At 39.9% G+C, this 26,897-nt stretch overlaps 1 protein-coding gene across 3 annotated transcripts in view; it reads right to left on the bottom strand.

Annotated features, from left to right (window-relative positions):
- Positions 1–7,577, bottom strand: part of CYP2J2 (cytochrome P450 family 2 subfamily J member 2) — a 31,592-nt gene extending 24,015 nt beyond the window's left edge. For 2 of the 3 annotated variants that reach the window (XM_030870330.2, XM_030870333.2), the window contains exon 1: positions 7,286–7,575. In XM_030870330.2, the coding sequence (XP_030726190.1) occupies positions 7,286–7,495 (210 nt within the window). In that variant the 5' untranslated portion in view covers positions 7,496–7,575. Of the gene's footprint in view, positions 1–7,285 lie in introns of all 3 variants that reach the window. The other variant, XM_030870331.3, reaches the window with a different exon arrangement.
- Between the last annotated feature and the right edge of the window lie 19,320 nt (positions 7,578–26,897).

The following is a 26,897-nucleotide window of genomic DNA, read 5'->3' as shown; positions in this document are numbered from 1 at the left end:
GGCAAATAAAAGTAATAGGTTACAGGAAATTTCATATGAACGATAAGTATTCCAAATGTAAGATGAAGCACTTAAATAATAAAGTAGAGCAAAATAAATGTTTAGAATAAAAAAAATTAGAAGTGGTGAGTTAGTGAGACAAGAGACTGAACCATGAGATATAAAGTTGAGGAAGATTCTACTTAATTTAAGTTCTTAAACTCAAAAGCCAACAGAACAAAGACAGGAAAACATAAAAAGGAAAAAAGGAAGAGTGTATCAATTCTTATTCCCACTAGCAGTAGGTGAGAGGGTCTGTTCCTCTGAACACTCACCAGCACTGAGCTCTGTGCTCAAGGAGCTAAGATTCTCTCTCACTTGCTAAACTGTATTTTAAAATATGTCACTCAATGCATTTGTATTGCTTTTATAGTTACAAAGCATTTCTATCCAATAAAGCACCAAAAAGAAACCTAAGGACATAGGGAATAAAGTTTCATAACACTTCTTACACTTTTTAAGTCATAAAATCCTTCAAAAATCTAGTATGTCATGGATCTGGTAAAGCAAAACCCTGTACACATGAATACATTTATGCATAGATGCAGTTCACCAGTCCCCTGGGGTCTCTGAACTCCTGCTAAGAATACTGCTCTCACTGGTAGTTCTTGGGGTTATGTTAGGTTTCTGGGAACAGCCTGTGGAAATCAAATTCAGTTGTCAGGCACCTTCTGACATTGCTATGTTATATGTGAGGGCAATACAGAGATCAATATGCTATGGTGTTTTCCTGAAGTGTCAAAGCCTCTCGGGGAAGGCTGACTACAGAAAAAAACTAACGCACAGTGGAAGACGATATATGTTATAATGCTGAAGCAAGGGGCATGACGCTATTGAAAGAAGAGAAGAATTCCACTCCAGGTACGGGAGAAAGCTTCTAAGAGGAGCTGATATTTGGGCCAGATTGTAAATGAAGGTGTGGGTACCTGCAAAAGGATATGTGTTGTGAAGGCAAAGATTTTAGGCTGTGGGAATAGCATACACCAATGCAAAGACAGGAAAATGTGGGCTTTCAGGAACAAGTGAGCTCTGTTTTCTGACGGCAGTACAGGTTCATTAGAGAGCACTAACCCTGTGGTTGGTCAAGGCTGGGTGCTGGAGGTACAGGTCCTTAATCTTAAGATGCCCCCAATCTAATGGAGCATACAGATAAGTAACCAGTTCTTATTATTACCATTCTGTACAATAAATTATTAAATGGGGGAAAGCAGGAAGCACATAAGGACACCAAAGGCTAGGATAGGTTTCTGGGAAAAAAATACCTTCTCATTTGTGTACAGAGAGGGGAAACAAGCCTGGCAAGGTAATGTGAGCTAGACCAAGGATATACAAATGTCAAGTGAAATATTTTGGATCTTGTTTTGTTTGCAACTAGAAAACTGAATAGGAGAGGTAAGGGCAGTGAGTGCTTAAGAACTTGGATTTTTGAAGTCATACAAATCCATTTATATCCAGCTTCTGCTTTCACTTTCTATGTGATTTTTGGTCAAGTTATTTAACTTCTCTGTGTCCCAGTTTCCAAATCTATAAAATGGGGGATATTACTAATTCCCATCGTTGGGATGGTGGTGATAAGTAACCATAATACTAAAATAAATAATAAAATTATTTATTGTTATTGATATATTTGGGAGTATATTTTAGCAAAAGGACTCTGGTTAGATCTGGACAAAGGAATGGAGGGGAAGTGGCCAGAGAGTGGATTAATGCAGCCCATTAATGCAGCAATCAGGCCAGACAAGGTATGCAACCTCAACTGGCTTTTCCTTGAGTTTGTTACTATAAATTTTTGAAGAAAGGAGGAGGGTGGTAGATATAGAAAGAAGCATCAACTATGTGCTAGGCACCCTGGCAGTAAACTGATATTCATGAACTTGTTTGATTCTTATAATAACCCTACAATGTATTCTTTGTTTTCAGAAAAAGAAGCACAGAGATTTAGTGCCTAGCCGGTGGTCATAAATTTGGGCTCTTCCTAACTCTCTCTGTATGTCTCATCCTTAACTGAAAGCATGAAGATATTCTCTCTCTCTCCTTCTGAGTGATGAAGCTCCCTAAATATTAGCTGGCCACATGACTTTCCAATCAAAACCACATTTCTCAGCTTCTCCAGGTGTGGCCAATGGGACGTAAGTAGTGGTGATGTGTGCATCTTCTGGGTCATGTCCTTAAAGGAAAGTTGCTTCTCACCACCTGCTCCTTTCCCCTTTCCATGGACTGGAACTCATACATGAAGATGTTGTAGGACGAGAGCAACATGATAGAAGGAACTGGGGTTTCTGGATGACCTTGTGTTACAAAGCAGCCTTCCTACCCTGGTCTTCCTGCCTACATCTGAACTCACTTCTGAGACAGAAATAAATTTCACTCTTTTTTTACACCACTGTATTTTGGGGCCTTTTTATTACAAGCAGCTTAATGTATATCCTCATAATACATTTATCCACCTTATCTACCATTCTCCCACTTTAGTCCAATAAGATTTTCTCTTATTTAAATACATGCACATATAGCTGTGGTAGAGGAAGTTTAGAAAAAAAGGGGAAAAACAAGAATGGTTCATGGTTCCCATCATGCCATACAAATAGGCCAGTTTCTTCACGGCCCTCTCACTTTGTTTTAGCTCATGTCACTTCCTCCCATTTAAAAACCTCCTGTCCACTTTACTCCATATAACCATTTGCCTAACATTTCTTTCCAGTTCAGCCAAATTTATTTCAACATTCTACAGAGGTTATCCCCAGGGCTTCCCATTCACAGTGATCCCACCTCATGATATCTCATTTGGTTACCAAAAGTTTATACACACATTTCAGCATACACTGTCTTGTACTGTGCCTGTCATATAATAAGCACTTCATAAATGTCTATTGGATAAATGAACCCCTGGATAAGTCAATTATCCTCTAACTACATCTTGAAAAGTCAGGTAGCATAAGTCAGAGAATAGGTATATGAGTCAAATAGTCCTGCGTCCAAGTCCTTGTTTAATGTTATAGCTGATAGGTAATGATAGATAGGTAAGTAAAGATAGATAAATAGGCAATGATAGGTAGTTAATGATAGGTACTTAATGTTTCCAAATTGCTGGGATGTAAATTTAATTACCACTAAATCACACCATTTAACTCCATTTTTTTTACAGCCAAAAATATTTCATTGCAAACCTATATAAAATAAAATTTAACACTTCTGGTGAAAAATCTTTGGGCCAGAGATAAGACCCTAGCCTCAGTTTCATCCCTGGCCAGTTTTATGACATGAGGCAAATCATGTAACCTCTTTAGTCATATCTATCTTAATGGTAAAACAAGGGCACAGACAAAGTTTCTGATTCCAGACAAGAGTGAGTAAAAGCATCTCATTTTACTCCTCCTCATCATCATGATACTGACACATACAAAAAGTAACACCAATAAAACCCTGTTCTCTGTAGTCAAAGGACCAGATAAAGGGTGGTCCACCAGGACAGAACATTTCAACCTTTCTACCTTCCTTTTCTGGAGACAAATACCATAAGAGATGTGACCCTCCCACATCCTAATGAGGGGCTACAGCAGTGAAGAAGATGCATGGAAACTTGCCTTCATCCTACCTTTGCAATAAGGCGGTGCCCCTTCCCTGCTGATTCTATGAGCTGTGAAGAAGATGCATGGAAACTTGCCTTCATCCTACCTTTGCAATAAGGCGGTGCCCCTTCCCTGCTGATTCTATGAGCTGAATTGTGACTATCACCCCTGAACAGCAGTAAAGAGACTCCTTGAAGTAGTCAGTGGGCAAAATTCTGATTTCTACCACTCCACAGAAATAAGGAGGCACCTGTATCCCATGGAGATGATATGGTTAGATCACTGACTTCCCCCCACTCCCAGTAAGAAAGAGGCTACCCTACTCAGAGGGGCCCCAATCTTTTGTCCCCATCCTCATTCTCTCCAGCCTGCACTGATGAGAATGTGGGTTGGAGTCCTATGGGGGTGGACAACACATAAGTGGGGTAGACCAGTATAGTATTGCAAAGACTTTATAACCTAAATTGACATTTGAACCACAATCCACAAAAGTGAACATTCTGAATATCAACAGATTGACTATCTGCTAAAATAAAAGATTTACATAGAGTCCAGAGTCACATAACAAAATACACCAAATGTCCAGAATATAGTCCAAAATTACTCATGTTACCAAGAACCAAAGAAATCTCAAATTGAATGAGTTGAAACTAATACTGAGATGATAAAGATGTTGGAATTATAGGATAAAGATTTTAAAACAGCTATTGAAAATGTTTTGATAAACAATTATACTCTCAAAAAAAATTTTAAACAGAAAATCTTAACAAAGAACTAGAAAATATATATAAGAACCAAAGAGAAATTTTAGAACTGAAAAATACAATAATGTAAACAAAAAACTCAATAGAGCAACTCAGTAGCAGGGTGGTAATGACAGGATAATCAGTGAAATTGAAGACATCAATAGAAAGTATCCAATCTGAACAACACAGAGAAAATAGATTGAGAAAAGATAAAACAACTGAGCTTCAGGGACTGATATTAGAATAACAAAAGATCTGTCAGTTGTGCAATCAGTGCCAAAGAGTACCAGAAGGAAAGGAAAAAAACATGGACTTGAAAAAATATTTGAAGAAATAATGGCTGAAAACTTCTCAAATTTGGTACTAGAAAAACCTACAGATTCAAGAAGTTGTGAGTGAACCCAATAAATCCAAAGAATTCAACACCAAGACATACAATCAAATCTCTGAAACCAATAAAAACAAAGAAAACTTCTTGAAAGCATGCAGAGGAAAACAACTCATTACTCATGGGGAACAACAATTCAAATTACAGCAGATTTCTCAACAGGAACTAGAAAGGCCAGAAAGAAGTAGCACAACATTTTCAAGGGTTTAATAAAAGAAACTGTCAACCTAGAATTCTATATCCAGTGATAATATACTTCAGAAAAGAAGGTGAAATAAAACATTCTTAGATGAAGGAAAGCTAAGAGAATTTTTTTGCCAGCAGACCAGTTCTAAAAGAATAGCTAAAGAAAGTTCTTCAGTTAGGAAAGAGAGAGCAACAGAAAGGGTAAATAAATGGGTAAATACTGTAGACTAATCTTCTCTTCTTGAATTTAACAAATCATGTTTGACAGTTAAAAGAAAAATTATAATACTGTCTGAGGTGGTTCTCAATGTCTGTAGAGGTAATATTTAAGACAAATTATATATTATAAAGTAGGGGAAGGTAAAAGGACTTAAAGAGTTTTAAGGTGTCTGTATTCCACCTAAAGTGGTAAACTGTTGATACTTATTGCAATAAGTTATGTACTCACAGCATGTAATCTTTACAGCAAGCACTTAAAAACAATACAAAGAGATATACTCAAAAACACTATAGATAAATTAAAATGGAATTCTCAAAAAATGTTCAAGTGACCCACAGGAAGACAGGAAAGGAGAAACAGAGGAGTAAAAAACAAAGTGAAAAATAGGAAACAAATAGGCAGACTTTTGTTTTAACAAATCAATAATTACATTAAATATAAATGATCTAAATTCACCAATCAAATGTCTGATATTGGCAGAATGAAAAAAATTACCCACCTATATGTTATCTACAAGAAATTCATTTCAAATAAAATGGTATAAGTAGATTAAAAGTAAAAGAATAAAGAAGCATATATTCTGCAAATACTAATCAGAAGAGAACTGGTGTGGCTATATTATATCAGATGAAGTAAAATTCAGGCAAAGAAAATTACCAGAGATAAAGAGGGACATTACATAATAAAGAGCAAATTCACCAAGATGACATGACAATTTTAATGTGTATACACCATCTAAAAGAGCTGCAAAATGAAAACTACCAGAACTGACTAGAGACATAGAAAAACAAGTAATTATAGTTGAAGACTTCGACAACCCTCTCCTAGTAACTGATAGAATCAGTAGACAAGAAGTCAACAAGGGTTCAGAAGAACTAAAGAACGCAGTCATTTAATTATATCTAATTGACATACAATATAGAACACTCCACCCAACAACGGCAGAATTCACATTTTTTTCAAGTATGCATGGTGCTGTATCTTGGGTCATAAAACCAACCATAACATATTTTTTAAAAATTGAAATTATGCAAAATATGACCTCTAACCATAATGTACTCCAACTGGAAATCACTAACAGAAAGAAAACAGGAAAATCTCCCAATATTGGAAATTAAACAACACATTCATTAAAGAAGGGTACAGGTTTAGGAGCCTAGTTTTAAAATTCTGTAGACTAATCCTGTACCAAATGTGTGTTTCTCCCAGAAAGTGATAAAAACCTTCTCCATCGGAATCTGAGTTTGTATTATAGGCTTGTGTTTAAAGTGCTCCAGGCATTTCTAGGGAAACGGGAACTATTATTTGTTGGGCACCTACAATAAGCTGTATTAATATTGACCATTCACTGTTTTATTTAATGTTCACACCCACCTATCACAGTGTTGTCTGTCAGCAAGGTACCTGTGCTGAGAGGCAGGGAAGCAGCTGAAAATGCTTGAGAAAGTGCTGGATGTTGGAGGGAATTCTAAGGAATTCAGAGTGGCCACAGTTAGGCAGCCCTGATGGAAGATGATTATAAAGAAGTGGAAAGAGGTTACAGCAAGATTTCCAAGTGGCTCCCTAAGGAGTCTGAAAGCTGGGAAGCAGCAAGAAGCCTTGAGAAAGCCTAAGCAGAGGAGTGACATTTTAAAATGATTACTTTAGTGAGAGTGGATTGCAGGGCGAGGAGGCTGAATGTGAGGGGCTCAGTCCTTGTGGGGATGGGAGCAATTCATTTGAAAAGTGGTGAGGATTTAGGTAGAAGTATCACCATTTCACACATGGGAAACGGAGCCTCTGAGAGGAAAAGTACCGGATTTTTCCCCCCCAAGGAAAATAATATTAAAAATACAAAGTGATTATAGTATAAATACAATGTCCCAATAATATGTAACAAGACACACAATTAAATGACTTAAAGAACATATCGTGTCTGGCACACTTAAATAGTAAACAGTTAACAAAATTTCATCCCTAGAAGTGGAATCATGCTGGTTGCTGGTGAGGAGAGCGAGGCTCAAAGCTACCCGGGTGCCCGCTTTAGCCTCAGAGCCCACACCCCCCCGCCCCAGCCTCCCGCCCTCGGTACCCGGAATGGCCCTTGTCCTGCAGATCAGGGTCAGGACGCGGCCCTGGCACCTTCGCCCACTCCTACCCTCTGAAGCGACAGGTGCCCCTTCTCAAAGTCCAGATGGAAGAAGTTGCCTACGAAGGGCAGGCGCGGGGGTCCCGGCGGGTAGTTCTTCGGGCGCCGCCTTTTGAGGAAATCAGCAAAGAAGAGAAAGGCGACGGCCCCCAACAGGACAGTGCGGGGACGGAGAACGGTCCAGAAAGCAGCCGCCAGGGAGCCCACCGCCGCGAGCATGGCGGCGACCTCGGCTCGCTCTTCCGCGGTCTGATCCAGCGAAGGTCCCGGAGGCTCTCAGCCTCTAAGCTGCCAGCACTGCCCTCCTTCCCCGCCTGCCCCCGGCCCCGCCCCGCCCCGCCCCCCCTCTCCAACCCTCACTCCGCCGCGCCCCTACCCTGGCCCGCTAGGCTCCCGCGAAGCCTGGTCTGCATGACCCGTCTGGGCTCTTCCTCAGACCGCGCCTCCTGCCGCGCCCCCAACCCGCCTCCACCCGGTCCTCTACTCCCCTCTGCCTTCTCCCAGCCCGCCTGCCGCCCACCAGATGCCTGTGGCCGGATTCCTGGGAGAACAGCAAGGGTCTCGGAAAAGGCCTGGCTACAAGCGTTTTTATTAGCTAGTTAGAGAGCCTGTCTCTCTGTGAGACCATCGGGGCTCTTGGGTTTATGTCATCGCATCTCAGAGAGGGCCGCGGACACTTGAGCTCTGTGTTTTTCTATCATCACCGTCTCACCAAAGGACTGGAACCGCGCCTGGTAATAAAATAGGAAGACAGCAGCACCTGATATTTTCTGGGCGCTTACTATATGCCAGACTTCTTTAGATGAATTGCTTAATTCTGACAAATTTATGCAGATACACTTCGTTCCATCTTGCAGTTGCAGAAACTGAGACAGAGGTTAATATCAAATACGTGGTAAATAAATGAATCCACCGGTCTGCAGCACATTTAAAGGAGGCCCTGTATTTGTAACTGTTTCGAAGTTTAAGAAGCATTACATCAAAGCTCTAGCACTGAGGCTAGTCTTTAATAGGTGCTTAATGAACATTGAAGATAGGTGTCTTAGTCCTTGTCCTTTTTGGTTTGCTTAGTGAGATTCTTCCTCTGAAGCCTCAAGATGGTGTAGGAGCCCAGGTTCCAACCTTTTGTGCTATCCTGTGTGCCTACCTGTGTCTCACCATTTGTAAGGTACTCAAAACGTGAAGCGTAGTACTGGAATAGTATAGCACACACTCAGATTCTCAACATATATATAGACAACCTGATTAAAATCTTTCTTTAAAAAGAAAAGAGCATTCAAGTCTCTTTTCTATCTTCCAAAGTCTATAGGGAGATACTAGTCAGAGCTTAGTTTTTAAGTTTTTATCCTTCCAGTCCACATCTTCCTGTTTAACTATAGTTGTTATGCATCCATGCAGTGTTTCTAATATTTATATAAATGCTGTTTTTAAAATAATTCTACAATAGATTTTTTTTCTCAGTACTTTGTGTTTGAGATCTATCTGGGTTGATACATGTGGCTTTAGTTTATTCACTTTAACAGCTATGTAGTTCTATCACTACGCCACAATTTTTTGGGGGGAGTATAATTGACACATAACATTGTATTAGTTTTGGGTGTACAGCACAATGATTCATCTGAGCAAAATGATCACCCAAAAGGTCTAGCTAACAACCAATACTATACACAGTTACAATATTTTTTTCTTGTGATGAGCGCTTTTGAGATATACTCTCTTAGCGACTTTCAAATTTGCAATATGGTATTAACTACAGTCACCGGGCGGTACTTTACATACAGATGATTATTTTATTACTGGAAGCTTGTACCTTTTGACCCCCTTCATCCATTTCACCCATCCCCTTCTCCTGGCCTTTGGCAACCACCAGTCTGTATCTATGAGCTCTGTTTTTGTTTTTGTCTCTGTTTTCAGATTCTACATATAAGTGAGGTCATATAATATTTGTCTTTCTCTGTCTGACATTTCACATAGCATAATACCCTTGAGGTCCAACCACATTGTTGCAAATGGTAAGATTTCCTTCAAAATATATATAGATCTCACATTTTTCTTATTCATTCAATCATTGATGGGTGTTAGATTGTTTCCATATTTCGGATATTGTAAATAATGCTGCAAGCAATATGGGGATGCCATCAACTTCTGTGTTTTCATTTTATTCAGATAAATACCCAGAAGTGGAATTCCTGGATCACATGCTAGTTCTATTTTTACACCACAATTTATTTACCCATTTCCATATCAATGAACATTTAGGTTTGTTATCTCCCTCCATCCCTTTTTTGTTTGTTTGTTTTTGTCTTCTGTGGGGTTTTTTTGGCGGGGTTGTTTGTCTTGTTTTGTTTTGTTTGCGTTTAAACAATGCTGCAAGTGAGAGATTGTGCCATGGGCTGGAATGGATGATGTAACATTTAAGATTAGATGATCTCTATTGACTTCTTTTCATGGACTTTGTATAAATCAAGTGCTGGACTTTACCTAAAATGGTAATGGTTTTGATATATTTATAATAAACTGATTTAAACTTCTTCTACAAGAAGAAAAATTAAGAACACTTCTTTGAAAACAAAGATGAAGCTTCACCTAATTTGCTTTCTCCTTGGTTCCTTCTGAAGTAAGGTCTCAAAGCTGTGATTAATATTTTTTCATATAATGAATACTCTTAGGACATTGTATAGCCTGTGGTAAGTACAAAGGGAAAAAAAGACATTTTCCACCTTAAGAGCTTTTACCATGATCAGTATGACCTTCCCTGGTTGAATATTGTTCTCTTCTTGTTCCATTAAGTTAAAATACAAGTCAGCACAGGTATTTGGTTCCTAATATTTTAAAATGTAGTATGACTTTAAAAAGTATTTTGTATAAGGTTGTGTGTGTACTCTGTCTATACCTCAGGTTCAAGTTACTGACTTTATGTTCTAAAGAAAAGTGAATAACACAAAATTAATAATATCCTTAGTTATAACAATAATGAGGTGATTACTGGTATTGGTGTTCACTGTTATTTTGTACTTTATACTTTTCCTTTTATGTTCTCTGTCTTGTACCAACTAATCCCCCAAATCACTGAGTTGCTCTTAAAAAAAGAAAGAAAGAAAAAGAAAAATGTTAATATTGTGTACATATTTTTTGTCGATCAAGTCACACACATGAAAGCATGTAAAGCAACTAAGTGGAATATTAATTGTATGCTGGGAAATTATCAGATTAGTCCCTTCATTGGTTCTTATGCCACATGAATTCCTAGATAAATTAGTAATTCATTATGAGTGAATTGTGATTACTACTATAAAGTGATTTTTTTCAGCATTAATTGAAAACTGTTATGTGAAACCTGTCTATCCAGAGAAGTTACACTGTATAAATATTAAGAAGTACTTTAGCTAGATTATTTTTGGTATTAAATTATATGTCAAGTACTTGAAGTGAATTTGAGTTTAAAAGTAAGGCATATTTCCTAAACGACAATAATAAATTATTAATTTGAAAATTTCTTATTTTGAAATTTTAAAATTCTATTAGTTGTCTTTTATATCTTCTTCCACCACATAAATACATTGTTTGACAATTAAAAGACAAATGTTTTCTGAATGTTTTTAAGTATTTATTTTATTTTATTTTATTTATTTAACTTTATTTATTTTTGGGTGCGCTGGGTCTTCGTTGCTGTGCACGGGCTTTCTCTCTAGTTGTTGCAAGCAGGAGCTACTCTTCGTCATGGTGCACAGGCTTCAGTAGTTGTGGCACATGGGCTCAGTAGTTGTGGTACACAGGCTTAGTTGCTCTGCAGCATGTGGGATCTTCCCGGACCCGGGATTGAACCCGCATCCCCTGCATTGGCAGGCGGATTCTTAACCACTGGGCCACCAGGGAAGTCCAAGGATTTATTTTAAAAATTGATGTGGTATATTATTTTTAGAAAGAAATAACTTGGCCCATCAGGATTTTTTTTTCTCATTATCTGAGAGTTGAAGGGCTTCCTGTAATAATTGTGAACAAACTTAATCTAAATGTGTTAACAAATATTCTGTACTTTATTTGTATATCTTTAATGACCTGAAAATCTAAAGGGTAATCTAAGCTAACATGTTTTAGAATATCCAAGAAGAAAAAAAAAAACTGCTTTTTATATCAGCCTTTTAGATTTCTTGAAGATTTTGGTGAAGAATAAAAGTACGTACTACAAGTATTGATAAAAATCTGAAAAACCTTTTCTATAAAACCCACAATATTTAAATAGAGTTAGTCGTGGAGGATCACTGTTTAACAGTGGATATTTTGTCTTTTGTGTTTATATTATTATATTCAAATTGCAAGTACAGCTGACCCTTGAACAACAACATGGGTTTGAATTGTAAGGGTCTGCTTATACACAGATTTTTTTCAATAGTAAATACTACAGCATTACACAATCTTTGGTTGGTTGAATCCATGGATGGTTGAATCCACGGATGGTTGAATCCACAGATGCAGAACTGTATAACATTTTAATATTTGCCAAAATGGTTTTGTAGAAGAAATCCTAAATATCTAATTTTTTTTTTTAAGTTAAGGAGAAGTAAAGATTTTCTCAAACAAACATTGAGGGAATCTGTTGCTAGTAGGTCTGCCTTACAAGAAAGGTAAAAAGTAGTTCTTCAGAAAGAAGGAAAAAGATACAGGTCAGAAAATCAGAACTGTATAAAGAAAAAAAAAGCATTAGAAAAAATAAAGTAAAATAAATATTTTGTTTTCTTTTTCTTGATCTGATAAATAAGTTTGTTCAAAATAAAAATATTAACCATGTATTCAGTGATTATAGCTTATAAATAAGTGATATCAATGTTGTAAGGGACAGAAGGAAGGAATTAGGAATACTCTGTTATAAAATATACTTTCCCTGCTGATGAGGCAGTTTGATATTACCTGAAAAGTGGATTTGGGTCACTAGAAAATGTGTATCATGAACTCTAGGGCAACTGCTGGACAAATTTAGAAAAAGAAAAACTAAATCAATATGCTAAGACAGAAGACAAAATGGAATTATATAAAAGACTCAGTTAAAACCAGAGAAGACAGTTAGGTTGCTTCCATCAGTTAGGTTGCTTCCATGTCCTGGCTATTGTAAATGGTGCTGCAGTGAACATTGGGGTGCATGTATCTTTTTGAATTATGGTTTTCTCCAGATATATGCCAAGGAATAGGATTGCTGGATCATATGATAGGTTTTTTTAGTTTTTAAGGAACCTCTATACTGTTCTCCATAGCAGTTATACCAATTAACATCCTACCAACATTGTAAGAGGGTTTCCTTTTCTCCACACCCTCTCCAGCATTTATTTTTTGTAGATTTTTTTGATGATGACTATTCTGACCAGTGTGAGGTGATATTTCATTGTAGTTTTGATTGCATTTCTCTAACAATTAGTGATGTTGAGCATCTTTTCATGTGCTTCTTGGCCATCTGTATGTCTCCTTTGAAGAAATGTCTGAATGTCTATTTAGATCTTCCACCTACTTTTTGATTGGGTTGTTTGTCTTTTTCATATTGAGCTGCGTGAGCTGTTTGTATATTTTGGAGATTAATTGCTAGTCGATTGCTTAGTTTGCAAATATTTTTTTCTCATTCTATGGGTTGTCTTTTCATTTTGTTTATGGTTTCCTTTGCTGTGCAAAAGCTTTTAAGTTTAATTAGATCTCATTTGTTTATTTTTGGTTTTATTTTCATCACTCCCTAGGTGGTGGATCCAAAAAGATCTTTCTGTGATTTATGTCAGAGAGTGTTCTGCCTATGTTTTCCTCTAAGAGTTTTATAGTATCCAGCCTTACATTTAGGTCTTTAATCCGTTTTGAGTTTATTTTTGTTTATGGTAATAAAGAATGTTCTAGGGCTTCCCTAGTGGCACAGTGGTTGAGAGTCTGCCTGCCGATGCAGGGGACACGGGTTCATGCCCCGGTCTGGGAAGATCCCACATGCCGTGGAGCGGCTACGCCCATAAGCCATGGCTGCTGAGCCTGCGCGTCCGGAGCCTGTGCTCTGCAATGGGAGAGGCCACAACAGTGAGACGCCCTCGTACCACAAAAAAAAAAAAAAAGAATGTTCTAATTTCATTCTTTTATGTGTAGATGTCCAGTTTTCTCAGCACCACTTATTGAAGAGACTGTCTTTTCTCCATTGTATATTCTTGTCTCCTTTGTCATAGATTAGGTGACCATAGGTGTGTGGGTTTATCTCTGGACCTTCTATTCTGTTCCACTGATCAATATTTCTGTTTCTGTGCCAATACCATACTGTTTTGATTACTGTAGCTTTGTAGTATAGTTTGAAGTCAGGGAGCCTGATTCTTCCAGCTCCATTTTTCTTTCTCAAGATTGCTTTGGCTATTCAAGGTCTTTTGTGTTTCCATACAAATTTAAAATTTTTATTCTAATTCTGTGAAAAATACCACTGCTAATTTGATAGGGATTGCATTGAACCTGCAGACTGCTTTGGGTAGTGTAGTCATTCTGACAATATTGATTCTTTCAATCCAAGAACATGGTATATCTCTCCATCAGTTTTTGTCATCTTTGATTTCTTTCATCAGTGTCTTATAGTTTTCTGAATACAGGTCTTTTGCCTCCTTAAGTAGGTTTATTCCTAGATATTTTATGATTTTTGATGCTATGGTAAATGAGATTGTTCCCTTATTTACTCTTTGTGATCTTCATTGTTACTGTGTAGGAATACACAAGATTTCTGTGTATTAATTTTGTATTCTGCAACTTCACCAAATTCATTGATGAGCTCTAGTTAGTTTTCTGGAAGCATCTTTAGGATTTTCTATGTATAGTATCATGTCATCTGCAAACAGTGACATTTTTATTTCTTCTTTTCCAATTTGGATTTCTTTTATTTCTCTGATTGCCATGGCTAGGACTTCTAAAAACTATATTGAATAAAAGTGGAGAGAGTGGACATCCTTGTTCCTGATCTTAGAGGAAACACTTTCAGTTTTTCACTGTTGAGAATGTTTGTTGTGGGTTTGTCATACATGAGCTTTATTATGTTGACGTAGGTTCCATCTATGCCCACTTTCTGGGGAGTTTTTATCATAAATGGGTGTTGAATTTTGTCAAAAGCTTTTTCTGCATCTATTGAGGTGATCATGTGGTTTTTATTCTTCAGTTTGTTAATGTGGTGTATCACATTGATTGGTTTATGTATATTGAAGAATCCTTGCATCCCTGGGATAAATCCCACTTGATCATAGTGTATGATCCTTTTAATGTGTTGCTGGATTCGGTTTGCTAGTATTTTGTTGAAGTTTTTTGCGTCTGTGTTCATCAGTGATATTGGCCTGTAAATTTTCTTTTTTTGTGGTATATTTGTCTGGTTTTGGTATCAGGGTGATGGTGGCTTCATAGAATGAGCTTGGGAATATTCCTTCCTCTGCAGTTTTTTGCAATAGTTTGAGAAGGATTGGTGTTAACTCTTCTCTAAATATTTGATAGAATTCTCCTGTGAAGCCATCTGGTCCTGGGCTTTTGTTTGTTGGAAATTTTTAAATCATAGTTTCAATTTCAGTACTTGCCAAAATGTGCACCGCTGGGAGCGCTACTCCGATCAATATTCCTTGGGGCTCCTGCTACCAGTATCCTTGCTCCCACAGTGAGTGAGTTGATCTTTGCCATCCCAGGAGACCCTCTAGGACCCCTAGTTAGGTCTAGCCCAGGTTCCTATGGAGTCACTGCTTTGCCCTGGGTCCCAGTGCATATGAGACCTTGTATATGCCCTCCAAGAGTAGTCTCTGTTTCCCCCAGTCCTGTGGAGCTCCTGCACTCAAGCTCTGCTGGCCTTCAAGGCTAAATGTTCTGGAGGTTCGTCCTCCCAATGCCAGACCCTCAGACTGTCTTGGAGGGCTATCTTTGTGTGGGACTATCCCTGTGTAACCTGCATGGGTTTAATATTTTTTGGTGTGAAGGTTGTTTTTAGTATAGATGTCGGCAACCTCTTTCCTCAGTGCATGCTGGCCATCATCCTCTTGATAGGAGGTGTGACTGATGTTGTGGTGGCCAGAGCCTGCACTGAATATTGACCAGGGACTTCCCTTTTCTCTGTGGTTGTCACTGCCCTGTCAGAGGGGGGTCTGTTCCCTAGTTGTTGGAGTAGAAGCCCTCAGATCTGTTTCTTAGCTGTGTTTCTGATCTGTGGTGAAATGTAGGCAGGATTGGAGCATTCCCACTAGGAGAGAAGTCACTGAGTATTCCTCCTCTAGAGCTGTTCACCTGTGGGTGTGCTCTGTTGTGTCAGATTTCACCTGTTCTGTGAGCTCTCAGATTACATCAGATTACACTGTTGTTGGCACTGTTCTCAGCCACACCTTAACCATGGGTACACTGGCAGTTTGCCCTGATGTCTCTCAGATGTTGTTTTCACTAAGTCACCAATGTAGATCCACTGAAGTCAGGTCCCAGGATTGCAGTAGTCCTGGATTTGGACCTGCTCTGGTCGCTATGGGGGCAGCTCAACTCTAGCCTGGTCCAACCCCTGCATGTACGTGCCCACAAAGTCTATAGCTGCTAAAGCTAGACCCATCTTGGCTGCAGGAGCACTTGTTTGTTCAGATGTTCTGCAGGCACTGAGTTTACAAAGCAGGTCGTGGGGGTGTCAATCTGTGTTTTGCACAGCTGCAAGGAGAAATTTCAGCTTTTCTTCCTTAGTTGAATGGCCCCTGGGGCTCAGCTGTGGTTTCAGCCCCACCTCTGCATGTGGGCCACCCGCAGGGGTCTGCTCCCAAGGCTGCCCTAGAGCGCACAAGTCTGCCCCAGTGAGGAGGGGGCACAAAGGTGGCAGCAGTTGGGGTTGTGAGAGTGCCTGCCGCAGTGGAGACATGGTGCGGAGGAGAAGGCGGTGGCTTCCAGGTTGTGGGAGCCCTTCCTATTCCCCAGGCGTCAGGGTCCAGCGCGTGGGGAGGGAGGTTGCAATGGCGGCCCTGCCCCTTGCACATCACTCAACAATGGTGCTTCACTTCTATAGCATTCTGAGTTTCCTCCACAAGCATTCCCGGGTGCAGATTTCCTTACTCCTGTCCCATCAGGCTGTCTCCTCACAGCCAACAACAGTCCTCTCCCTGGGTCTGTTCTCCAAACCCCATGTTCCAGCATCTAGCCCCCTCTGCACAAGTGGACACACCTCTCAGGCTGGGGCATGCAAGGCTGTGGTAAGGACCATCTGTGTCGGTCTCACTCTGTCCTGCCTGCCACAGACCAGTTGCTGCACTCTCCTCTGATAGCCCCCAAAGCTGCAATGAACATTTTGGTACATGACTCTTTATGAATTATGGTTTTCTCAGGGTATATGCGCAGTAGTGGGATTGCTGGGTCATATGGTACTTCTATTTGTAGTTTTTTAAGGAACCTCCATACTGTTCTACACAGTGGCTGTATCAATTGACATTCCCACCAACAGTGCAAGAGGGTTCCCTTTTCTCCACACCCTCTCCAGCATTTTTTGTTTCTAGATTTTTTGATGATGGCCATTCTGACCGGTGTGAGATGATATCTCATTGTAGTTTTGATTTGCATTTCTCTAATGATTAATGATGTTGAGCATTCTTTCATGTGTTTGTTGGCAGTCTGTATATCTTGTTTGGAGAAGTGTCTATCTAGGTCTTCTGCCCATTTTTGGATTGAGTTTTTTGTTTTTTTGTTATTGAGCTGCATGAGCTGCTTATAAATTTTGGAGATTAATCCTTTGTCAGTTGCTTTATTTGCAAATATTTTCTCCCATTCTGGGGGTTGTCTTTTGGTCTTGTTGATAGTTTCCTTTCCTGTGCAAAAGCTTTGAAGTTTCATTAGGTCCCTTTTGTTTATTTTTGTTTTTATTTCCATTTCTCTAGGAGGTGGGTCAAAAAGGATCCTGCTGTGATTTATGTCATAGAGTGTTCTGCCTATGCTTTCCTCTAAGAGTATGATAGTTTCTGGCCTTACATTTAGGTCTTTAATCCATTTTGAGCTTATTTTTGTGTATGGTGTTAGGGAGTGATCTAATCTCATACTTTTACATGTACCTGTCCAGTTTTCCCAGCACCACTTATTGAAGAGGCTGTCCTTTCTCCACTGTACATTCCTGACTCCTTTATCAAAGATAAGGTGACCATATGTGTGTGGGTTTATCTCTGGGCTTTCTATCCTGTTCCATAGATCTGTATTTCTGTTTTTGTGCCAGTACCATACTGTCTTGATTACTGTAGCTTTGTAGTATAGTCTGAAGTCAGGGAGCCTGATTACTCCAGCTCCGTTTTTCGTTCTCAAGATTGCTTTGGCTATTCGGGGTCTTTTGTGTTTCCATACAAATTGTGAAATTTTTTGTTCTAGTTCTGTGAAAAATGCCAGTGGTAGTTTGATAGGGATTGCATTGAATCTGTAGATTGCTTTGGGTAGTAGAGTAATTTTCACAATGTTGATTCTTCCGATCCAAAAACATGGTATATCTTTCCATGTATTTGTATCATCTTTAATTTCTTTCATCAGTGTCTTATAATTTTCTGCATACAGGTCTTTTGTCTCCTTAGGTAGGTTTATTCTTAGATATTTTATTCTTTTTGTTGCAAAGGTAAATGGGAGTGTTTTCTTGATTTCACTTTCAGATTTTTCATCATTAGTGTATACGAATGCCAGAGATTTCTGTGCATTAATTTTGTATCCTGCTACTTTACCAAATTCATTGATTAGCTCTAGTAGTTTTCTGGCAGAGTGTTTAGGATTCTGTATGTATAGTATCATGTCATCTGCAAAAAGTGACAGCTTTACTTCTTCTTTTCCGACTTGGATTCCTTTTATTTCCTTTTCTTCTCTGATTGCTGTGGCTAAAACTTCCACAACTATGTTGAATAAGAGTGGTGAGAGGGGGCAACCTTGTCTTGTTTCTGATCTTAGTGGAAATGCTTTCAGTGTTTCACCATTGAGGACGATGTTGGCTGTGGGTTTGTCATATATGGCCTTTATTATGTTGAGGAAAGTTCCCTCTATGCCTACTTTCTGCAGGGGTTTTTTTTTTTTATCATAAATGGGTGTTGAATTTTGTTGAAAGGTTTCTCTGCATCTATTGAGATGATCATATGGTTTTTCTCCTTCAATTAGTTAATATGGTTTATCACATTGATTGATTTGCGTATATTGAAGAATCCTTGCATTCCTGGAATAAACCCCACTTGATCATGGTGTATGATCTGTTTAATGTGCTGTTGGATTCTGTTTGCTAGTATTTTGTTGAGGATTTTTTCATCTATGTTCATCAGTGATTTTGGTCTGTAGTTTTCTTTCTTTGTGACATCCCTGTCTGGTTTTGGTATCAAGGTGATGGTGGCCTCATAGAATGAGTTTGGGAGTGTTCCTACCTCTGCTATATTTTGGAAGAGTTTGAGAAGGATAGGTGTTAGCTCTTCTCTAAATGTTTGATAGAATTCACCTGTGAAGTCATCTGGTCCTGGGCTCTTGTTTGTTGGAAGATATTTAAGCACAGTTTCAATTTCAGTGCTGTTCATATTTTCTATTTCTTCCTGATTCAGTCTTGGCAGGCTGTGCATTTCTAAGAATTTGTCCATTTCTTCCAGGTTGTCCATTTTATTGGCATAGAGTTGCTTGTAGTAATCTCTCATGATCTTTTGTATTTCTGCAGTGTCAGTTGTTACTTCTCCTTTTTCATTTCTAATTCTCTTGATTTGAGTCTTCTCCCTTTTTTTCTTGATGTGTCTGGCTAATGGTTTATCAATTTTGTTTATGTTCTCAAAGAACCAGCTTTTAGTTTTATTGATCTTTGCCATGTTTCCTTCATTTCTTTTTCATTTATTTCTGATCTGATTTTTATGATTTCTTTCCTTCTGCTAGCTTTGGGGTTCTTTTTTTGTTCTTCTTTCTCTAATTGCTTGAGGTGCAAGGTTAGGTTGTTTATTCGAGATGTTTCCTGCTTCTTAAGGTGGGCTTGTATTGCTATAAACTTCCCCCTTAGAACTGCTTTTGCTGCATTCCATAGGTTTTGGGTCATAGTGTCTCCATTGTCATTTGTTTTTAGGTATTTTTTTATTTCCACTTTGATTTCTTCAGTGATCACTTCATTATTAAGTAGTGTATTGTTTAGCCTCCATGTGTTTGTATTTTTTACAGATCTTTTCCTGTAATTGATATCTAGTCTCATGGCATTGTGGTCGGAAAAGATACTTGATACAATTTCAATTTTCTTAAATTTACCAAGGCTTGATTTGTGACCCAAGATATGATCTATCCTGGAGAATGTTCCATGAGCACTTGAGAAAAATGTGTACTCTGTTGTTTTTGGATGGAGTGTCCTATAAATATAAATTAAGTCCATCTTGTTTAATGTATCATTTAAAGCTTGTGTTTCCTTATTTATTTTTATTTTGGATGATCTGTCCATGGGTGAAAGTGGGGTGTTAAAGTCCCCTACTATGAATGTGTTACTGTCGATTTCCCCTTTTATGGCTGTTAGTATTTGCCTTATGTATTGAGATGCTCCTATGCTGGGTGTATAAATATTTACAATTGTTATATCTTCTTCTTGGATCAATCCCTCGATCATTATGTAGTGTCCTTCTTTGTCTCTTTTAATAGTCCTTATTTTAAAGCCTATTTTGTCTGATATGAGAATTGCTACTCCAGCTTTCTTTTGGTTTCCATTTGCATGAAATATCTTTTTCCATCCCCTTACGTTAAGTCTGTATGTGTCTCTAGTTCTGAAGTGGGTCTCTTGTAGACAGCAAATATATGGGTCTTGTTTTTGTAACCATTCAGCCAATCTGTGTCTTTTGGTGGGAGCATTTAGTCCATTTACATTTAAGGTAATTATCGATATGTATGTTCCTATTCCCATTTTCTTAATTGTTTTGGGTTCATTATTGTAGGTCTTTTCCTTCTCTTGTGTTTCTTGCCTAGAGAAGTTCCTTTAGCATTTGTTGTAAAGGTGGTTTGGTGTTGCTGTACTCTCTCAGCTTTTGCTTGTCTGTAAAGATTTTAATTTCTCCATCAAATCTGAATGATATCCTTGCTGTGTAGAGTAATCTTGGTTGCAGGTTTTTCTCCTTCATCACTTTAAATACGTCATGCTACTCCCTTCTGGCTTGCAGACTTTCTGCTGAAAGATCAGCTGTTAACCTTATGGGGATTCCCTTCTGTGTTATTTGTTGTTTTTCCCTTGCTGCTTTTAATATGTTTTCTTTGTATTTAATTTTTGACAGTTTGATTAATATATGTCTTGGCATATTTCTCCTTGGATTTATCCTGTTTGGGACTCTCTGAGCTTCCTGGACTTGGTTAACTATTTCCTTTCCCATATTAGGGAAGTTTTCAACTATAATCTCTTCAAATATTTTCTCAGTCCCTTTCTTTTTCTCTTCTTCTTCTGGAACCCCTATAATTCGAATGTTGGTGCGTTTAATGTTGTTCCAGAGGTCTCTGAGACTGTCCTCAGTTCCTTTCATTCTTTTTTCTTTATTCTGCTCTGCAGTAGTTATTTCCACTATTTTATCTTCCAGGTCACTTATCTGTTCTTCTGCCTCAGTTATTCTGCTATTGATCTCATCTAGAGTATTTTTAATTTCATCTATTGTGGTGTTCATTGTTGTTTGTTTCATCATTAGTTCTTCTAGGTCCTTGTTAAATGTTTCTTGCATTTTGTCTATTCTATTTCCAAGATTTTGAATTATCTTTACTATCATTATTCTGAATTCTATTTCAGGTAGACTGCCCATTTCCTCTTCATTTGTTAGGTCTGGTGGGTTTTTATCTTGTTCCTTCATCTGCTGTGTGTTTTTCTGTTTTCTCATTTTGCTTATCTTACTGTGTTTGGGGTCTCATTTTTGAAGGCTGCAGGTTCATAGTTCCCATTGTTTTTGGTGTCTGTCCCCAGTGGCTAAGGTTGGGTCAGTGGGTTGTGTAGGATTCCTGGTGGAGGGGACTAGTGCCTGTGTTCTGGTGGATGAGGCTGGATCTTGTCTTTCTGGTGGGCAGGTCCACGTCTGGCGGTGTGTTTTGGGGTGTCTGTGGACTTATTATGATTTTAGGCAGCCTCTCTGGGTGGGGTTGTGTTCCTGTCTTGCTAGTTGTTTGGCATAGGATGTCCAACACTGTAGCTTGCTGGTCGTTGAGTGAAGCTGGGTGCTGGTGTTGAGATGGAGATCTCTGGGAGATTTTCACCATTTGATATTATGTGGAGCTGGGAGGTCTCTTGTGGACCAGTGCCCTGAAGTTGGCTCTCCCACCTCAGAGGCACAGCACTGACTCCTGGCTGCAGCAACAAGAGCCTTTCATCCACACGACTCAGAATAAAAGGGAGAAAAAGTAGAAAGAAAGAATTAGTAGAAGTAGAAAGAAAGAAAGAAAGGAGGGAGGGAGGGACGAAGTAAGGAAGGAAGGAAGGAGAGACGGAAGGAAAAAAAGAAAGAAGATAAAGTAAAATAAAATAAGATAAAACAAAATAAAGTTATTAAAATAAAAAATAATTATTAAGAAGAAAAAAAGAAAAAAATGGACGGATAGAACCCTAGGACAAATGGTGGAAGCAAAGCTATACAGACAAAATCTCACACAGAAGCATACACATACACACTCAGAAAAAGAGGAAAAGGGGGAAAAAAATCATAAATCTTGCTCTCAAAGTCCACCTCCTCAATTTGGGATGATTCGTTGTCTATTCAGGTATTCCACAGATGCAGGGTACATGAAGTTGATTGTGCAGCTTTAATCTGCTGCTTCTGAGGCTGCTGGGAGAGATTTCCCTTTCTCTTCTTTGTTCTCACAGCTCCCAGGGGCTCAGCTTTGGATTTGGCTCCGCCTCTGTGTGTAGGTGGCGGGAGGGCGTCTGTTCTTCGCTCAGACAGGACGGGGTTAAAGAAGCAGCTGATTCGGTGGCGCAGGCTCACTCAGGCCGGGGGGGAGGGAGGGGCACGGAGTGCGGGGCGAGCGAGCGCGGCGGCAGAAGCCGGCGTGACGTTGCACTAGCCTGAGGCGCGCCGTGCGTTCTCCTGGGGAAGTTGTCCCTGGATTCTGGGACCCTGGCAGTGGTGGGCTGCACAGGCTCCCGGGAGGGGAGGGGTGGATAGTGACCTGTGCTCGCACACAGGCGTCTTGGTGGCGGCAGCAGCAGCCTTAGCGTCTCATGCCCGTCTCTGGAGTCCGCGCCTTTAGCCATGGCTCGCGCCCGTCTCTGGAGCTCCTTTAAGCAGCGCTCTTAATCCCCTCTCCTCGCGCACCCGGAAACAAAGAGAGAAGAAAAAGTCTCTTGCCTCTTCGGCAGGTGCAGACTTTTCCCGGACTCCCTCCCAGCTAGCCATGGCGCACTAACCCCCTGCAGGCTGTGTTCACGCCGCCAACACCAGTCCTCTCCCTGCGCTCCGACCGAACCCCAAGCCTCAGCTGCCAGCCCTGCCCGACACGGCGAGTGAGCCAACAAGCCTCTCAGGCTGGTGAGTGCCGGTTGGCCCTGATCCTCTGTGCGGGAATCTCTTCGCTTTGCCCTCTGCACGCCTGTTGCTGTGCTCTCCTTTGCGGCACCGAAGCTTCCCCTTCCGCCACCCGCAGTCTCCGCCCGCGAAGGGGCTTCCTAGTGTGTGGCAACCTTTCCTCCTTCACAGCTCCCTCCCACTGGTGCAGGTCCCGTCCCTATCCTTTTGTCTCTGTTTATTCTTTTTTCTTTTGCCCTACCCAGGTACGTGGGGGGTTTCTTGCCTTTTGGGAGGTCTGAGGTCTTCTGCCAGTGTTCAGTAGGTGTTCTGTAGGAGTTGTTCCACGTGTAGATGTATTTCTGGTGTATCTGTGGGGAGGAACGTGATCTCCGCGTCTTACTCTTCCGCCATCTTCCCGGAAGCCCTCGGAACTCAGTTTTAAGGGGACTCAGTTTTAATCCCCACTTCGGTTTTATCTTTCCCCAAATCTTTTAGGGAATGGGGCAATGTTTTATCTTTCCCCAAATCTTTTGGGGATTGGGGCAATGGCTGCTCTACTTCCTGCTGAGATGGGGCATGGTCCTGCCTAAGTTTGGGGGAGTAGTTACCGAATTAGAAATATTTGAGTTCCAAGTCCTGGATCGGAGTCTTATACGATTAAGATTTCAGCCCCTTAGGAATAAGCCTGAAACCTGATCTGGACCTGGCACTTTGGAGAGACTTGTTGTAGCTAGTTTTTTTCAAGCCATTCCCTATAAGGGGGAAACCCATCAAGGCAATCCTGAAGACCCGCAAATAGGATGCGGACCACATATCTAGCAGTTAGAATTATCGAAAGAATCAGCATATCAATCTATAGTTTTGTAGGTTAAAGGTATGAGAAAGGATGAGAAAACAGAAATTTCATTCCGCTTGTTGCAACAAAGACTTAAAGTTTCCCAAAGGGTGAGATGTTTGTTGCCGGGAGTCTGCTTGCTCGCTGTAGACAAGCTTGGCTGGTTTGTCTCACCATGGCACTTCTGATCTAAGCTAGAAAAGAACAAAAATCCCTCCTCCCCTTGGGAAGATGGAGCTGGGATGAAAATCAGGTAATATGACCCCTAAATTTCTTCCCCAATTTGTATGCCCTTCATTTGTGTGCCCCTCATAACTGGCTTGCTAAAGAAACCCAGGGCAGCAGCTACTCACCTGTCTGCCCGCTCTCCCTCTGAGAGTGTATTCTTGTTTAAATAAATCTTCATTTTACTTTCTTAACCTCCCTGTCTCATTTCCAAATTTTTTCCACGATGAGGCAAGAACCTTAAGTTCACCAGGAACATGATAAGCAGGAACCCAGCAACATGGCAACAACTAATTTGCAGGAGAAGCTGGTAAACGAAGCCTTGAGCTGGCAGCCATGTGTCTATCTAAAACCTGGGGTGGGGTTCTCTTGCTAAAAGAGAAAAGGGGATCATTAGTATTATAGGAGAGCAGTTAGTGTTAGTGATAAGTTGTGTGCCAAGTTCATTGGGAACCCCCTGAAAACATATCTATCTTGTGGATCAGAGTTGGAATTCAAGTAGGTTGCCTTGGATCAAAGTTACAAGACTCTGTGGGCTCCACTTTGCTTAGTCCCAGGAATCAGTGGTAGCAAAGCGTCCTTGTCTTGCCCTATCTCTTCCACTTTTTGCACATTAATCATGAAGACTGAGTGCAATGCCTTGTGTCTAAAGGTGCCACCCTCTGATATGCATCCGTTTCTGCTCCCAGAGGTTTCATCCCTCTGCCAGTCTCATAGCAAGATTCCTTCCCCTTGACTCTCTACTTCTTGTGCTCTTTTTCCTTCCAGAAAACTCTTTTTTGCTTTATTTAACAAGTGTTACCTTCATGTACCTTTTTGGGATTAAGGGCATGCTCCTTTTAATTTCTTAATCTGACACTCCAATAAACACAAAGTATGGGGGTGGGGTGTAGCTTATTCTCAGGAGGGTAAAGAGCAAGAGGCTTACTTTGGCAGTAACTGCCCTCTGTTATTCCGTTCCTCCTCTGCATCATTCACCTGGGCAAGGGCTTGCAAATGTAAGTGATGAGTCTCTAACACTGCTCACTGAATCATCCTTGGACTCTAATTCTAAGGATCCCACCCCCTCACTCTTTAAAAGCCAATGAGTACTGTTTCTAACTGAATCTATCTGGGAAGTCACAGAGAGAGCAGCGGAGCTTTGTAGTTTTCTTGCAATGAGGCACATGAGTGATGTAGAGAAGTAACTAAAGGTCAATATAGCTGGCTGCTATAGTGGAGGTTCATGCAACAAATTTTGTATACCTCCAATGTGGCAGGCATCATCTCTCCTGCTAGTAAAGGAGATACAATGTTAGGTAAATATATATCAGTCCATGTTCTCATGGAGCTTACAGTCTAGATGCTGTGCCTAAAGGAACGTGAGTTCCCAGGTCTTTATATGTTTTAGATGTTTCCTCCTTATGCACTGTAGGCCGTATATATGTCACTGTTACTCACGCCCTGAGACAGTCCCTGTTGTCTCTTAGCTTCTCATAGCTGGAAGTCCATTATGGACTGGCCATTTTGCTCACCAGTCCCAAGTATGCTGTAATGTTGCACATTATACTGTCATTATTTTCTGGTGGGGATTTTATTCCCATGATGCTGCAGAAATATATATGTGTCATCACCAAAACATTCCACTTTGTTTTAAAGCTAGTTAGGGTCAGGTCGTCAGCCATGAACTAAAAAATCACCCTCAAAACTCTTACATTCTGTTCTGGGTTTTGTTTCTAATAGCTAAAGGACTTTCAGGAAATCATTTAGCCTTTCTGAACTTCACTTTTTTAGCATTAAAATGGAGACCAACAATTTGTATTTATCTTCCTCAAAATTGTAGGGCAATACCAGTGAGATAATGAGTGTCAGAATGATTTGTGAAGTGTTTTTATTATTATATCTTATATTCTTTAAGAAGTTTCTCTCTCTTTGTTTAGCATTTACTCCCTGTATCAATTGACATTCTCTACACCCTAAAATTACTCTATCTTATAACTTTTAACTTAATAACTTTTACAAATTCAAATAATGCCATGCTCCAGAACAACTGTATCAACTCACTCTGTCACACATACACATGCACAATGGTTATTGATCGTATATACTTTCAAGCTCTTACCTACCTTTGTTTTATTATTTCGCTGTCCTTTTGTTTTGTACATATCAAATAAGTGCAGAAAAAAGTAGTGAGAGTGATAGGATTGCTAGTAAGATAAAGGTATTATTTCAGTGGCTATTAGAGATAAAAATTGAAGGTGATAAGAAAATGCTGTGTATTGCACATATAAATAGAACGAAATATTTGATTCTTGAGAATAAAGATAAAATCATGTATGCAAAAAAAAAATCAACTCTACATAACTTAGAAAGAGACATGATTGCATGACTAACTGGAGACTAAGAGGTGAGACTTAGAAATAGGACAAGATCCAGGACTGGATTAAATACATCTCCAGGCATCTAGGCTGCAGGTCCCATTCCACTATCCCATCTGATGCTGCTGCTGGAAAGAGGGACTCTACCTCCTTTCCCTCCAGTCTTTTACTGTTCCAAAACTTGAGGGGAGAGATTCCTGCTGGCTTGGCTTAAGTCATGTGCTTGTTCCTCTGCTAGGAAATTCAGCTGCCTTGATTTACTATCCTATCATGATGTCACCCAGAGGGGAAGATTTAATTTCCCAAAAGAAAATCAGGGTACTATTAACATATAAGTGACAATGGATGCTAAATGTTCAAATGGTGTACATATACATGTATACACACACACACACACACACACACATACACAAATGCATATACCTATGTAAACATGACTAATACATGAAAAAGATATGTATATGCACACAGATACACACACATATCTATACACACATATTACTATACACACACATTACATCATACAACATGTGACAAATGTTTAGAGGTGGCGAGAATCAACAGGGATGGGGAAGAGTGATGGATATAATTTTTAAAAAAAGGAAGCAAGGCTTCTCTGGTGGTGCAGTGGTTGAGAGTCCGCCTGCCGATGCAGGGGACACGGGTTCATGCCCCGGTCCGGGAAGGTCCCACATGCCGCGGAGCGGCTGGGCCCGTGAGCCATGGCCGCTGAGCCTACGCGTCCGGAGCCTGTGCTCCGCAACAGGAGAGGCCACAACAGT

The sequence above is a fragment of the Globicephala melas genome, chromosome 1 (genome assembly GCF_963455315.2).
Source record: "Globicephala melas chromosome 1, mGloMel1.2, whole genome shotgun sequence".
Taxonomy (NCBI): domain Eukaryota; kingdom Metazoa; phylum Chordata; class Mammalia; order Artiodactyla; family Delphinidae; genus Globicephala; species Globicephala melas.
The sequence above is the reverse complement of the archived record's forward strand: the minus strand, read 5'-3'. Positions and strand labels throughout refer to the sequence as shown.